Source organism: Hyperoodon ampullatus (assembly GCF_949752795.1).
Source record: "Hyperoodon ampullatus genome assembly, chromosome: 20".
Classification (NCBI taxonomy): domain Eukaryota; kingdom Metazoa; phylum Chordata; class Mammalia; order Artiodactyla; family Ziphiidae; genus Hyperoodon; species Hyperoodon ampullatus.
This window is the reverse complement of record NC_136933.1, coordinates 6,125,160-6,139,959: the sequence shown is the minus strand read 5'-3', so window position 1 is coordinate 6,139,959 and position 14,800 is coordinate 6,125,160. Positions and strand designations below refer to the sequence as shown.

The 14,800-nt window shown below is 36.2% G+C and overlaps 1 protein-coding gene across 1 annotated transcript in view; it reads right to left on the bottom strand.

The window, feature by feature from the left end:
* Positions 1-14,800, bottom strand: part of LOC307068792 (A disintegrin and metallopeptidase domain 3-like) — a gene marked incomplete at both ends in the record, with an annotated part of 94,556 nt that overhangs the window by 21,818 nt on the left and 57,938 nt on the right. Inside the window, one exon of the mRNA XM_079726821.1 lies at positions 3,216-3,330. Coding sequence (XP_079582947.1) covers positions 3,216-3,330 — 115 coding nt within the window. The remainder of the gene's footprint in view (positions 1-3,215; positions 3,331-14,800) is intronic.

The following is a 14,800-nucleotide window of genomic DNA, read 5'->3' as shown; positions in this document are numbered from 1 at the left end:
GATCCAAAAAGGGAAAAAGAAGAGCTTATCAAAATAAGAATTGGAAAAAAAAACCTTTTGGTCTGAGAAAAAACACTTGGAGAGAATATGTTCAAATCACAAATCCCACAAAATAGATGTTTATGTGAAAACTCAACATTTAATAAACAATACAATTAGCAAATGGGAAAAAGATATGAACAGACTTTTCACTTAAGTGGATATGCAGGTGCCAAATAAACACATTAAAGATATTCAATATCATTATCCATTAGGGAAGTACAAATTAAGAACACAATGAGATATTAAAACACACCAATAGAATGGCAAAAAAAAATAGTGGTATCTTCAAATGTTGGCAAGGCTGCAAAAAACCCATTCATTTATCACTGGTGGGGATGTCAAACAGTATATAGCCACTCTGCAAAAAGCTTGGCAGTTGCTTTTAAAATTATAAATGGCTTACCATAGACACAGCAATTTCACTCTCGGCCATGCTTCCCAGAGAATTAAACATTTATTTTCATGCAGAAACTTCCGCACAGATTTTCATTGCAGATCTATTCATAATAACTAAAAATTGCCATCCACACAATGTCCTTCAATGGGTGAATAATTAAACAAAATATGCTACAGACATACAAAGGAATACTAGTCATCAATACAAAGGAATGAAGTGAGAGGAAAAGACAACCTCAAAAAGATACAAACTACATGGTTGCATTTATATAACATTCATGAAATAACATAATTAGAAAGATGAAGAGCAGTTTAGTGGTTGCCAAAAGTTCGGAAAGGGGAAAGAGGGAATCAGTGTAGCTATATAAAGGAGGAACAATATCAGGGGCCATGTAGTGATGATGCAGTTCTATATCTTGATTGTGATGGTGGGTACCCAAACTTGAACGTGTGGTGAAATTGCATAGAACTAAATATACGCACATGTGAATGCATACACACACGTATACACAGATAAGTGTATGTATACTGGTGAAATGTGAATAAGGTCTGTGTATTTCATCAATGTCCATTTCCTGGTTTTGATATTCTACTGTAGTACTGAAACATGTTAACATTGACTGAAGCTGAGTAAAGTATTCGTAAGACTGCCCTCTAAATTTTTTTGCAACTCTTTATGAGTGTATAATTATTTCAACATAGTAAGCTAACTAAAAATAACAGTGGGATATCATTACACATCTAAAGCTGGCAAAAAAAAAACCAAACAAAACCACCAAAAACGACAATACCAAATGCTTGTGAAGTGTGGATCATCTGTGCAGAGTAAATGGGACTCTCACAGATGAATGGAGGGAAGGAAAATGGTAAAGCCACTTTGGAAAATAGCTTGGCTGTTTCTTAAAACATTAAAAATACACTCATTAAAAAAAATACACTGAGTAAACGATCCAGCTATCTCACTTATAGGTATTATAGTGAGAACTTACATATAGACAAAAGTGCCTAGGTATTTACCCATCAAAAAGTGAGAACTTAAATACAGACGAAAGCCTATGTGCACGTTTACAGCAGTGTTATTCAAAATTGCCAAAATCTAGAAACAACCCAAATACCCTACAATGTGTGAATGGATAAACAAACTATATAGTTCATCTTTTCAATAGGAGGCTACTTAACAGTAATAAAGAATGAACTATTAAAACATATGCCAATGAGAATGAATCTCAAATGCATGTATGCTGTATAGAACATTCTGGAAAAGGCAAATCTATAGTGACAGAGACCAGGTCACTGGTTGCAAGGAACTGGCAGTGGGAGATGAATACAAAGGGCAGCAGCCAGAGGGAAGATCTGAGGTGATGGACCTGTTGTGCATCATGGCTGTGGTGGTGGGAACGGAATACATACATTTTTCAATCCTCATAGAACTATATACCACAGAGTGAATGCTACTGTGTGTAAATTTTTTAAAAAGCAAAATATTCTTAATAAAAAATAAATATTAAAAAAGAGACAATGACTACTAATTTTTTCAAAATTTCCAGAAATACACCCACCTATATATTCAAGAATCTCGCCAAACCAAGCAAGATAAATTCAAAGAAATACACGTCTTGGTAAACCATAGCGACACTATGGAAAATCAAAGATATAAAGTAAGTCTGCCACTCAGACAAGGAATGAAAGAAGCACTATATTATTGGGATGAATAATAAGAATGCCAGCTGCATTCTCATCACCCAACGGAAGCCAGGATACAATGGGATTACATCTTTAAACTGCTGAAAGAAGCAATTCTACTTCCAGTGAAAATACCGTTCACAAATTAAGACATTATGAAAACATTTTAAAGACAAAAGCTGAGACAATTGATCACTACAAGGTACACACAAAAAGAAATACAAAAGAGAGTTTTACAGGTTGAAAGGAATGAACCCACACAGAAATATGAATGTGCTGGAGGAGTTGAAAAGCCCTAGAAAATGGTAAATAGGTTGGGCTAAATGTAAATATTTACATTAAAATTCTTTAACATTTCATTGGCTATTTTAAGGCAAATACAATGCTCTACTGTCAGGTTTACAACATATACATAACTAAAATAAATAAAAACAGAGGCACAAAACAGAAGCACAAATGATGGAAAGACCTTAATGGAATTACAGTGTTCTGAGAGTTTCACATTGTGAAGTTTAGAAAAATCAAACAGGCTACAGTTGTGCACGAATGTTCACCAAATAAATTTAAAAATGTTTTGTGCCATCTACTATCCATATACTTTGGATGTGGAAGATTTTATTATTTTCACCTTTCAATAGTAGAGTTAAAACTTGAAAGAGGCAACTCTGCTGTGAACTAGCACATCACAACAGTTAACATCCTTGGAATATACAGACTACATATTAAAACTATCACCTATTCTATCATTTAACTATACCTATCTAGAAAACTCTGTTGTACAAATAGAAAAGTTCTGGAAACCACTGTTAAAATTCAGAGAAGATCTGTTAAAGTGTTCATGTCTAGATTTGAATTTAAACCATATACAAAATTTTGATTGACAATATGATCTAGAGCTGCACTGCCTAATTTAGTAGCTACTAATCACAACTGACTATTTAAATTTATATTAAAGTGAAATAAGATGGAAGCTTTAGTTCCTTGGTTGCACTATCCACATGCTAGGTGCTCAATAGCCACACAGACCGTGGAGGTGTATACTGTTCCTCTAAGTGCAGAAGGCTCTGTTGGAATACCGTGATCTGGATACTAACCTGACGTAAGCCAAAACCCGTCATTGATACTTCCTCCTGGTGATGAAGGCATTGGTTCACATTGTGGAGGAGCATATCCAACGTCACAGTGACAGTTATGGAGAGTATTGCAAACCTAAAGCCAAAACCAAATTTAAAAAGTGCATTTGATGTGTAAGATAGAAATTAAACACGTTATTTGCTATTTTTAGTCAATGTAAATTATTAAAGTACTATAATTTAGTATATTATAGGTAGTTTTTTATAGTAATGTGGAAAGCAATTCTTAAGTTAAAAATTAATATAATAATGTTCATGCAATATCTTTTCAAATGTCCCATTGATTTTCTCTTATTTATCTCTTGTACTTTTAAATAAAAGTATATAATATTCTGATACAACTGAAATGCCTTATTCTAGAAAGGCATAGGAATTATGAAGCTAGAAATTATAAAATAGTGGGAGTTTAAATATACTATGAATTGTGCTAGTTCAAAAAAAATTAGCCATGATAAGAGCCAATTTTTACCAAAAAAAAAAAAAGGGGGGGAAAAACAAAGGGAGAAGTATTCTTTATCAGACATAGATAGCAAAATTTATTTGGCTAGAAATAGGAAGGCTAGAAAATATCTATAAATGTGATCTGGTGGGTGAATTGAAGGAAGGGCCAGAAACATTATAGAGAATCTAGAAATAGGTTTGTGAAAAACTTAACAAGAAATTAATTAAAATTAAATAAGAGAGGAAAGAAACAGAAAAGAAACTGTAAATAATAGCACATGTAAGTGATCTGGGAGAAAAAATTTTTAAAAGACACACAGCTCACTTTTCTCCTGGATTACTATATAAAATAGGAAGCATCAGTATGGCAGGAGACACTAGCCACACAGTTAAAGCCAAAGACATGCTTGGAAAAACTTACAAAGTTTACAAAATTTCCATAACCTGGTAGATAATTTCACAATGGATGGACAAATAGAAATGCAAATGGAAAATGTGACCATACATACTTAAGGACTGTATAATTAATTACTAAAGAAATGCAAGTTAACAATGGATTTAGCATGTTTGAAGAAATTCAAAAGACAGAGAAACTAGTCTGACCAGAATATGAGGAAACATGCATTTTTTTTTTTTTTTTTTTTGCGGTACGCGGGCCTCTCATTGTTGTGGCCTCTCCCGTTGTGGAGAACAGGCTCCGGACGCGCAGGCTCAGCGGCCATGGCTCACGGGCCCAGCCGCTCTGCGGCATGTGGGATCCTCCCGGACCGGGGCACGAACCCGTGTCCCCTGCATCGGCAGGCGGACTCTCAACCACAGCGCCACCAGGGAAGCCCGGAAATATGCATTTTTATACATGACAGGTGAGACCAAAAACTGGTATAATATTTCTTGAAGACAATATAATATTAATGAAAATTTAAACGGTACATATATTTGGCTCATCAGATTTCACTGCTAACAATTTAAGAAGTCAGATAAATGTGCAAAGGTGAAGGTACAACAGTGTCCACTGTACCATTAGTTACAATAGTTAAGTAAAAATTTAACATTATCTGAAAGTCCATCAGTGGATAACTTTTCAAATATAGTAAGGAAGAGACATGCAGGGAAACACATTGAAGCTGTTCAAGGATGAAGCAGATCATAATGAACAAGAAAGTCTGCTCCCATAAAAATATGAGATTATAAGTAATATGTATAATATATATTGTGTGAGCATTTAAATATTTATCAGTACACATACACTCAATTATAAGCAATATTTTTATGTATGTATAAATGTATATGTGTAATCCTTAATGAGCTCATTTCCAAAATTTCATAATCTTAATCTAACAGTATAATAATAGATTGCTTCATATTGGATTTTAGTACAAAGTTCAAAGCAAATTATTTGGTCATGAAGCCTATATGATCTGATTGAACACATAAATCACATACATACGTACGAATAATGGAGTCTGCTTTTCTTATTCGATTTCAATTTCCCAAATACATTTCTACACCCCAAATAATTTTAAGCATTATTATACTGAAAAATGTTATTGACATGGATCAAAATAACTATACTTAGAAACAGAGTAACCATTATACATACCCCATGTCCATTGCACTTTATTTTGGAGATACAAGTTGCGTCTGAGCTGACAGTGACGTCTGTGCAAGATCCTCTGTTACAAAACTAAAATGTGAAAACAACCACCAATGACAAAAATTTTAAATTTAAAGTCAAGAGTTGAACAATTGTACTTGGTAAGAAAATTAGATGCACAAGATATATATACCTCAGATGAATCTGGATTTCAGATCTGCTCATTCTAATAAAAGAACTTGGAGTCAAATGGTGTGTTGTTACCTTATCAAATATCGTATTTTGAGAACCAGAAACCATTTTTTCCCTTGAGGGAGCAGAACTGTGCATTTATCGATATTAATTGGTATAAGTACAAAAATAGCTAACTTGTATTGACTGTTGGTAATGAGCTAGGATCTGTCTTTGCACTTTCTATATATATTTTATATCCTCATTTTATATTTGATGAGAATTAAATGTATACTTTTAAGGTCACACCACCACTGACTGACAGAGCCAATATTCAGTACAAGAACTATTTTACTCACAGAGCCCAATGATCAACGCTCAATACCAGTGTTCCTGTCATTTTTACATTTTTTTCCCAACTTTAATGACCATATCTCTTATCTTTTGCATTAGGAAAGGTGACCTTGAGAAATTTATTTAATCTTCTTTACCTCAGTTTATCCATCTTTGAATTTGGAATAATAAGTATAACTATCTCAAGGTTATGAAGGTGAAATAGCTTGTTACAGATAAAGGAACAAAAGCAGTGTTTGGCACACAGTAAATGCTCACTAAATATAGGATATTATCTTAATTATTTATTTATTTAACCTGATTTCTATGTAGACTCTATGTTAATATTTGTCTATCCAAATTTCAATTTAATTTGACTATCTTCGGGGGAATCTACTATCTGACGGATTTTCTTAAGTATCTGGTAGAATATCCCCTATCTGATGAATAGTCTAAAAATATCATTATTTTCTATCACCATTGCTAATTAAGGAAAGAACAAATATCAGCTTGTTCATTAACTGAAAGTGCTCTGATAAAGCCAGCAAGGATAACAAAATGTTGGACAAACCAGCATTACCTGTCCACAAAACTCTTTTCATTCTAGTGTTCTTGTCATTGAGGCAATACCAGTCACACTTCCCTGGCTTGTTTTTAGGAGAAAAATAAGCCAGGAAAAGTTAAGAACCATGCTTCTGATATAATTTCTTTCAACTAAACAGATCGATTTGTAGCTGGCTCTTTTGTAATGACAGGAAAAGCAAAAGATACTATGAAAATACTTAGCCATGGTCAGTGGTTGGGACAGTGTTTTGAATATTAACTAACACATAAGATTTCCCTCTTTAAAAAAGAAACACTAATCGTGTCCCAGAAGAAATCACATCACAGTTCAAAAAAAAAATCCTTGATATAACTAAAAAAATATTTCCTGAGGAGAAAATCTTGGGTTATGTGAGCATGTTTTCATACAGTTCTGTGCATAAGAATGGGTAAGGAAAAGACAGTTAATTTTATTTATTCGGTCACTGATTAGCTTAACTATTTTTGGAAAATTACATGCCCCAGACATTTTCTTCAAGTTTGAAATGATTATGTTAATAAGATATGCTTAATACCCCTCACCTACTTATATGAGCTACAATCAGTCTGATAAACTCCTGTTCTGTCTTCTAAATAAACAATTCAAAGACGCCTTCTATCACAACCAATATTGAGCAAACTTGCATTGCTGGAATAATGCTTATCTTCATGTAATATATTATTCACTTAATATATTACAGTATTAAATTTAGGAGTATAACATTTATAATTTTTATAATTGACAAGGAAGACATACTCTTCTTTATGTTGATAGATAAGACATAAAATCTTTTTCTCTCTTTTCTTATCTATCAATTGATAGACTGATTTTTACAAAGGACCCACATTTGATGAGAATGTGGTAAAGAAGCCTTTACTATCTAACCTCTCTGAAAACAACTGAACACTGTAGAATAACAAATGAACATAAAGTATGTCCTTGATGACTTTTAAAAATAACCACAGAATGATTCCAATTCAAATTCACAGACTTGGCACTCACAATGGCCTCAAATTCACAGACTTGGCACTCACAATAGCCTCCCTTTTCCCAATAAATGAGAGTAAAGGAAAATCAGAAAGAGACAATTAGAAGGGGAGAGAGTAAAGGACTTCCTGGGATTTTGAAATAAAATGAAGGTCACTGTTGGATGAGATGAAGTGAGAAAGCAACCACAGGGAACACAGTGGCAAAGGGGAGAGCCTAGTTGATCAGCCTTACACTGCTTTAGAGGAGCTGCAGCCTCAGAGTCCTAAGGAAAAACAGGAAGAAGAGCTGAAAGGGCAAGATGGGAAAGGGTGGCTAAAATGTGGAACTGTCAGTGGAAGTCTACGCCCCAAACCACAGAACTAGTCAGCACAGAACTAAAAATCTTAAGTGCACTCTCTCTCATACACAAACACACATACACAGACACTAAGACGCTCACAGACCATGTATAGAATCACGAAGAATTTGTGTTTACCTGATTTGGACCACACATAGTGCCATTCTTTACATAGGTATAATCGTCTCGGGAAGTTACTGGTGTCGAATTTCTTAGATGTGCACTTAGACACACAATGCCTCCAAGGAAAGTATATTGAGTATCAAAATTTTTAAACGGCACTACTTCTGTACCTGTCCAGAGACAAACTAACTTTCCACAATAGATATCCCTGTAATATAACACAGAAAAAATTACCCATATGTCACTTAGTGACACAATATATTGTTTAAATAACAGTTCAAAACATGAGGATAATTCACAATGTTGTTCAGAGCATAACATTTTATCAAATGTTTCTTCAATATTTAATATCTTGTAATTTTTATCTCTTTGTTACTTTAATGATATATGTTGAAAAATACTGAAACATTTCTCTATTTCTGGAATAAACACCATAAGCATACTCTTTTTCAGATACTTATTGGTTATTTGATAATTTTGACTTAGGCATTTTGCAGGTATTTTCCAAAATATAAACCAGTCATTCAAAGTAATGCTAAGCTGACTACAGGAGGGCCTCCCTGGTGGCGCAGTGGTTGAGAGTCCGCCTGCCGATGCAGGGGATACGGGTTCGTGCCCCGGTCTGGGAGGATCCCATATGCCGCGGAGCGGCTGGGCCCGTGAGCCATGGCTGCTGAGCCTGCGCATCCGGAGCCTGTGCTCCGCAACGGGAGAGGCCACAACAGTGAGAGGCCCGCGTACCACAAAAAAAAAAAACAAAAAAAAAAACAAAACAAAAAAAAAACAAAAAAAAAAAAAAACAAAGTAATGCTAAGCTGACTACAGGAGGAATCAACAACTTTCATTATTTAATTTTATTTCTATATACTTGCAAAGTGCACTGAAAATTGAATTTTTTAAAAAAATATGCAATTTACAATAATATTCAAAACATGAACTACTTAGGGTTACATTTAAGTAATTACAGATACCTAAATAAATGGAACAATATACCATGTTCATGGTTTGAAAATCACATTATGTATACTATTCAATTCTCCATAAATTCATTTTTAGATTTTTAAAAAAATTTCAAGAGTTTTTTTTTTTAGGGGGTGGGTAGAAATGGAAAAGTTGATTTAAATTTTTATATAGAAATATAAAGACCGAAAATAGCCAAATCTATCTTGAGAAAGAAGTAACCAAACACGAAGATACATTTTACCTGATTTTGTGCATTAGGATAAGGAGACCTGGTACTGGATAGATACGTAGATTATTCGAACACAAAGTATGTCATGAATTGTTTTTCAGTAAATGTACCAAGGTAATTCAATGGGGGAAGGACAGTCTCTTCAACAAATGGGTCTAGAACAACTGGATATCTTTATGGAGAAAAATATCCCTTGATCCTTAACTTACAAAGTGCCACAAATTACTCAAAATGGATCATACACATACACATAAAAACTAAAATTTGTAGACTTCTAGAAGAACATTTACAAGGAAGCTTCACAAATTTAGGATAGATAGGCTACAAGTAGCATAATACATCAAAGAAGAACATTATAAACTGGACTTCATCAAATTAAAAACTTTGACTCTTTGAAAGATGTCATTAAGAAAACACAAAGCTAAGCCACATACTGGGAGAAAACCTGGCGAAGGCTTGTGTATAGTTTATATTAAGAATTCCTGTAAGTATATAATAAAAAGACAAATAACCCCATTAAACGTTGCCAAATATTTGAACATTTTAAAAAGGAAACATATGAATGCCCAATAATCACATGAAATACTGTCCCATATAATTAGTCATCAGGAAAATACAAACTAAAACTGCAATGAGATACCAGCACAAACTGAAATGACTAAAATGAAGAAGACTGGCAGTAACAAAAGTGGTGAGGATTCAGAACAACCGCCACTGTCATACAGAGAGGAATGGAATGCACAATAGTACAACCGTTTTGGAAAGCATTTTGACACTTTGTTATAAACTTAATAGTACAATGAATGTGTTGTGACAGAAATTAGAAGTTTAGATATTTATGGGATTGACTTGGATTTGGTAAGGGAAAACTGTCTGTGGTAATGTAAACGTTCTACATATTTTCCACATTTAATCAGGTGTAGCATCACTCAAATTCAAAAACTCAGCAAGTCAGAAAGAAAATATAAATAAGTATAATGAAGGCCACCTAGACACATCATGAGTCTCTGTGCAGACAAGAAAAGACAAGGTCACAATGCCTTTGTGGATATAAACGCAGATAGGCCCCATGGATCATCTGGCCAGGTATGGTATGCAGAAGCAGACTTGTTCAGTAAAGTCTTCAGTGAGAGTGAGGGCAAATGGTTTTTGACCACTGTTGTTGAGACTCCTGAAAGGTTCCCTCAGTGGGAAGTGATGGTCTTGCAATACAAAACAAAGTTTATTGGGCTTGCTGTTCACCCACTTATACTTTCAAGAAAATAAAAACTACTTCCCTTCTGCTGGTGGCCATAACTATAGGCAGAAAAATCCCTGGTGATCAAGACCGGTTTAGTCACTCCAAAATTTACTGAGATATGTTCTTACAATGAGTAAGAAAAGAAAGAAATTAGAGATATGCTTAGGCAAAAGCCTGAAGAAATCATAAAGTCTCATCCAAATAGCATATTATGGATCGATGTAAGTTCTGCTGGATATGAAGGCTTCAAAGTCCCTCCGTCACTTTTAGAACCAACCTCATGCTCTAAGTACCACTGGTCAATGAACACACTGTCTAATGACATGGATGTGGAGAAAGAGAATGTAAAGGCTTACTGCAGTAGGTCTTGTTAAAAGATAATCTGAGGCATATTAAAACTTTTAAGAATTTATTTGAGCAAAAATTGATTCAAATTGGGCAGCATCCAATTTAACAGTTAGAAAGAAGCTCCACGGGACTTCCCTGGTGGTCCAGTGGTTAAGACTCCGTGCTTCCACTGCAGGGGGCATGGGTTTGATCCCTGGTCAGGGGACTAAGATCCTGCATGCCACATGGAATGGCCAGAAAAGAAAAAAAAAGTAAAAAAAAAAAAAAAGAAAGAAAGAAACTCTGAAGAGCTGTAAAATAGGGAAGACTTTTATAGGCAGAAAGGAGTGGGAACAAGGAAGTTATACTGGCAAAAAGGTGGGCTGATTATTGCAAAGTTACTACTTTAGGGGATGGCAGAGGTCTATCAGGCAGATTACCTAACTAGTGCTGGCCAGATGATTCCTGATTGACTGGTTTAAGATTCCATTTCTGGAAGAGCCAGAAGTGTAGTTAAGGTAAATCTCTCAGTTTGGTGATGTGAGGTTTAGCGCAACGGACTCCATTTGGGGCCTGGTGTCTTGTTTTCGTTTTTTGTTTGTTTGTATTTTAAATTCATTAATTTATTTATTTTTGGCTGTGTGGGGTCTTCGTTTCTGTGTGAGGGCTATCTCTAGTTGCGGCAAGCGGGGGCCACTCTTCATCGCGGTGTGCAGGCCTCTCACTATCACAGCCTCTCTTGTTGCGGAGCACAGGCTCCAGATGCGCAGGCTCAGTAGTTGTGGCTCACGGACCCAGTTGCTCCGTGGCATGTGGGATCTTCTCAGACCAGGGCTCGAACCTGTGTCCCCTGCCAACTGGCAGGCAGATTCTCAACCGCTGTGCCACCAGTGATGCCCCTGTTTCTTTTAACAGTCTTTACAGCTATAATAAAACAGTGGCCTATCCAAGATGAATTCTCATTTTCCAATACATACCCTTGAAATCCAGTGGGGCAAGCTACCTCTTCCCTTAGGTCCACTGTGACTCCATCTTGGATTTTAAATGAAGACTTGAGAGTGCCCAGATGATGAAATAGTGACCCAAATCAGATTAATCAGTTCATCCACACAGTGCAAACAGGCTATCAGAGACAACTGAACGTACTGTTGTATCGCAGGAATAATCTCTGAAAAACTATTTAGGAACTGGGCAATAAACTACCCAGAATGGACACCTTGGCAAAAGCTAAATGTAATTTCCTGCAGGCCAAGGGACAGAAAAATCAATGGTTCAAGTCTGAGTCATATGTTCATGTAGACATGGATATTAGGCCAGAGAGAATCTAATGAGGAAACTGTCTGCCCTTCGGAGAAATTCTCTCTCACTACTGGGCTACAGAACAGCCATGGTACTTTAAGGTTTGGGCTGTGAGCAGGAGTTATTCCTGGACACCATGTATTTACTATTGGCAGACTATCCTGTCTGACATGATACCATTTGATTGGCATTCACCCGAAACGCTTGGTACCCACTCAGTACACAGATCTTACCTTCTTCAACAATAAACAGGACAAGAATAAAGGGTTTCATCCACATGAAATGAAAGCCATATATACTGGTCAAGATGGGATGGAGAAGTGATGGTAACCAAGTTGTCAAGCCTTTCATCTATCCTGAGCACAGGCCATTATAGTACCAGGAAGTCCCCAGGGGTGAGGTTGAAAGAATATTCTTACTTAGATTTGGAAATGCTCTCAAATCACATACATTTCTGGTGGGTTCTTTAGGGCTAACACATACCCAAACAGTCATAAATAATAGATTTATGCTGAATAGATGATGGGGATAGATATTCTACATAAATGTAACAGTTCTCTTGATTTTATGGGATGTTCTCAATGTGGAAATGCTACGATTAAGACAGTGAAAGTAGGGATGAGTATATGACTGGAAGCCACACAGCTATCCTGGCCTCTCTAGATTGTTATTGTGAAGCGGCACAAGATACAGTGGGAAGGGGAGGGGGAGAAAGGAATAGGAAGGGGAAAGGGAGCTGGTCAGAAGATCACTGTCTTGATCAAGGAGACAGCATATGCGGGGATACTCAAGAAAATCTGTCATCTTAGTATAGCCCTGCGTGGCCAGTAGACGGTGGCTTATATAAGCTAAACATGGCAGTGGCTCCAATAGCAATGGCAATTCCAGACATGATGCAGTTATAGACCGAAGGCACTTGGTGTGTGGTAGCGGGAATTATAGTAAAATCTTTCTTCAGTATCTCACTAGACCCAAAAGATCAAAATCAGCTTGCAAGTTTAGATATTGAAAACAATTTATAACACATCTATGTGTTCTGAGACACTTGCAATCCACTTATAATCCAAGACTGGGCTCCAAAACAAGACCTAGTGTTTCCAGCACTTGGGACCAAGGAAGACAGGCAAATGTGTCTTTTCTACCAGTTACAGTCAAGTGAGAAAAGGAAATCCAGGGCACACAGCCCAGGGCAATGGACATGGCCAGTCCTCACAAATACAGCATATTAGCCCCTAATCTCCTCTCAAGGGTATTGTTTGACATTGACTGCAATAGACACCTTTCCAGATATGACACAGCAATTCCTCTGCACAGCAGACATGAACCATACTAATCAAGTACTCCTAAATGGATGATATTTACACATCTAGTCAGACAATGGTGCCACCTTGAAAGCCAAGGATACTCAGTACTGTGCAGTTAGCTGGGGCAGGCCATGGACGTTCTATGATCCACATCATGCACAAGTAGCTACAAGTAACTTTATAGCCAGTTAAATTTTCTGCAAATGTGTATGTCTGAGCTTATTAAACAATGAACTAACCTGGCCATTAGTTTGTTTTATGCCTTTTATATATTTTTGTTCTTTTGTTAGTCTTTATCATTGGATAAATTTGTTCTCAGTTCTCAGATGTGATGTATGTTCATGATAAACTAAGAACTGCCTATACTCCTAAAGCGTTTCAAGGTTGTAAAATGTTGCAAACGAGAAAAAAAAAGTACTGTCTGGCTAGAGGAAGTCACAGGTAATTAGAGCCTTACATTATAGTACTGAGGTTTAAACAGAAGTGGAAACCATTGTTCCCAGAGTGATTAACAAATCAACAATAATTAAAATAATTTTTGCCACTACTGGCCTTTAGCATATAGCACTGGATACTGCTAGTAGTTTTCACTAGCAGTAAAAACTTCCATTCTGGGAAGTTGATGAAGTTCATTTCAATTTCATTAGGCAAGACTTAGAGCACCGCAATACTCTCCTCCCCACAATAATATGTCATCTCAGGATTATACCAAATCTGAAATATTATTATACCAGTGTGAAATATTATTGAATGTATAGGTATTCTGTCAAAATCATAACACTTTTATAATGGTCTGCAACTGAGAAAATTTGCATCCCATGCTATTTAAGCATATATGACTAAAGACAGACTCTACAATCCAAATAATCCATCTATACTGACTTACAAAACAAGCAGTTACATTTCAATGGGGGTAGGTGGAGCTCAGCCAGAAGAATCATTGAAAGCAGTCCAGGATAAAAGGCGAAAAAAACCCGGCCACTGGGCACTGTAACTGATTAGGACCCCCTGCAACCACAGGCATCTCTGATCACTTACACAGCTGATTTCATCCAATGGCCCTAAATTTCCTGATATTCACTGGCTCCTGGAATTTGGAACTAATGAACTTTATCCCATGGTTCAGTGAAGAACTTTTCCTGGGAAAGTTCCACTATAAACAGATTGGCCTCTGACACTGGTCAAGTCCACAAACAGGAAGCTGTACCCCCATAAGCTGTACACCCACCTACTCCTTTACCTAAACTCCTAGGTCACTGAAGGTCCTCTCTGTAAGACTTGTCTCATGCCGAAAAAACTCAGTTTACTGAAGAATCAGCATACATCCTAGCCTTCCAGCATATTGGTGATAAATTACTGATAATTCATACAAGTGAATGCGGATGAAATGACAGACAAATGTGTAAAAGCCATGAAAAGACCATTCAACCATAGGAAAACCCAAAGTAAGTAAGATATCCTCAAAGTTATATATACATGTATACCTCATGACACAGCACATTCACTTGTTGGTACACATACACCCTAGTGAAACGCAAGCACATGTGCAGCAGGAAACATGTGCAAGAAAATTCATAAATAAATGAGTCTTTACAGTCATAAACTGAAATAA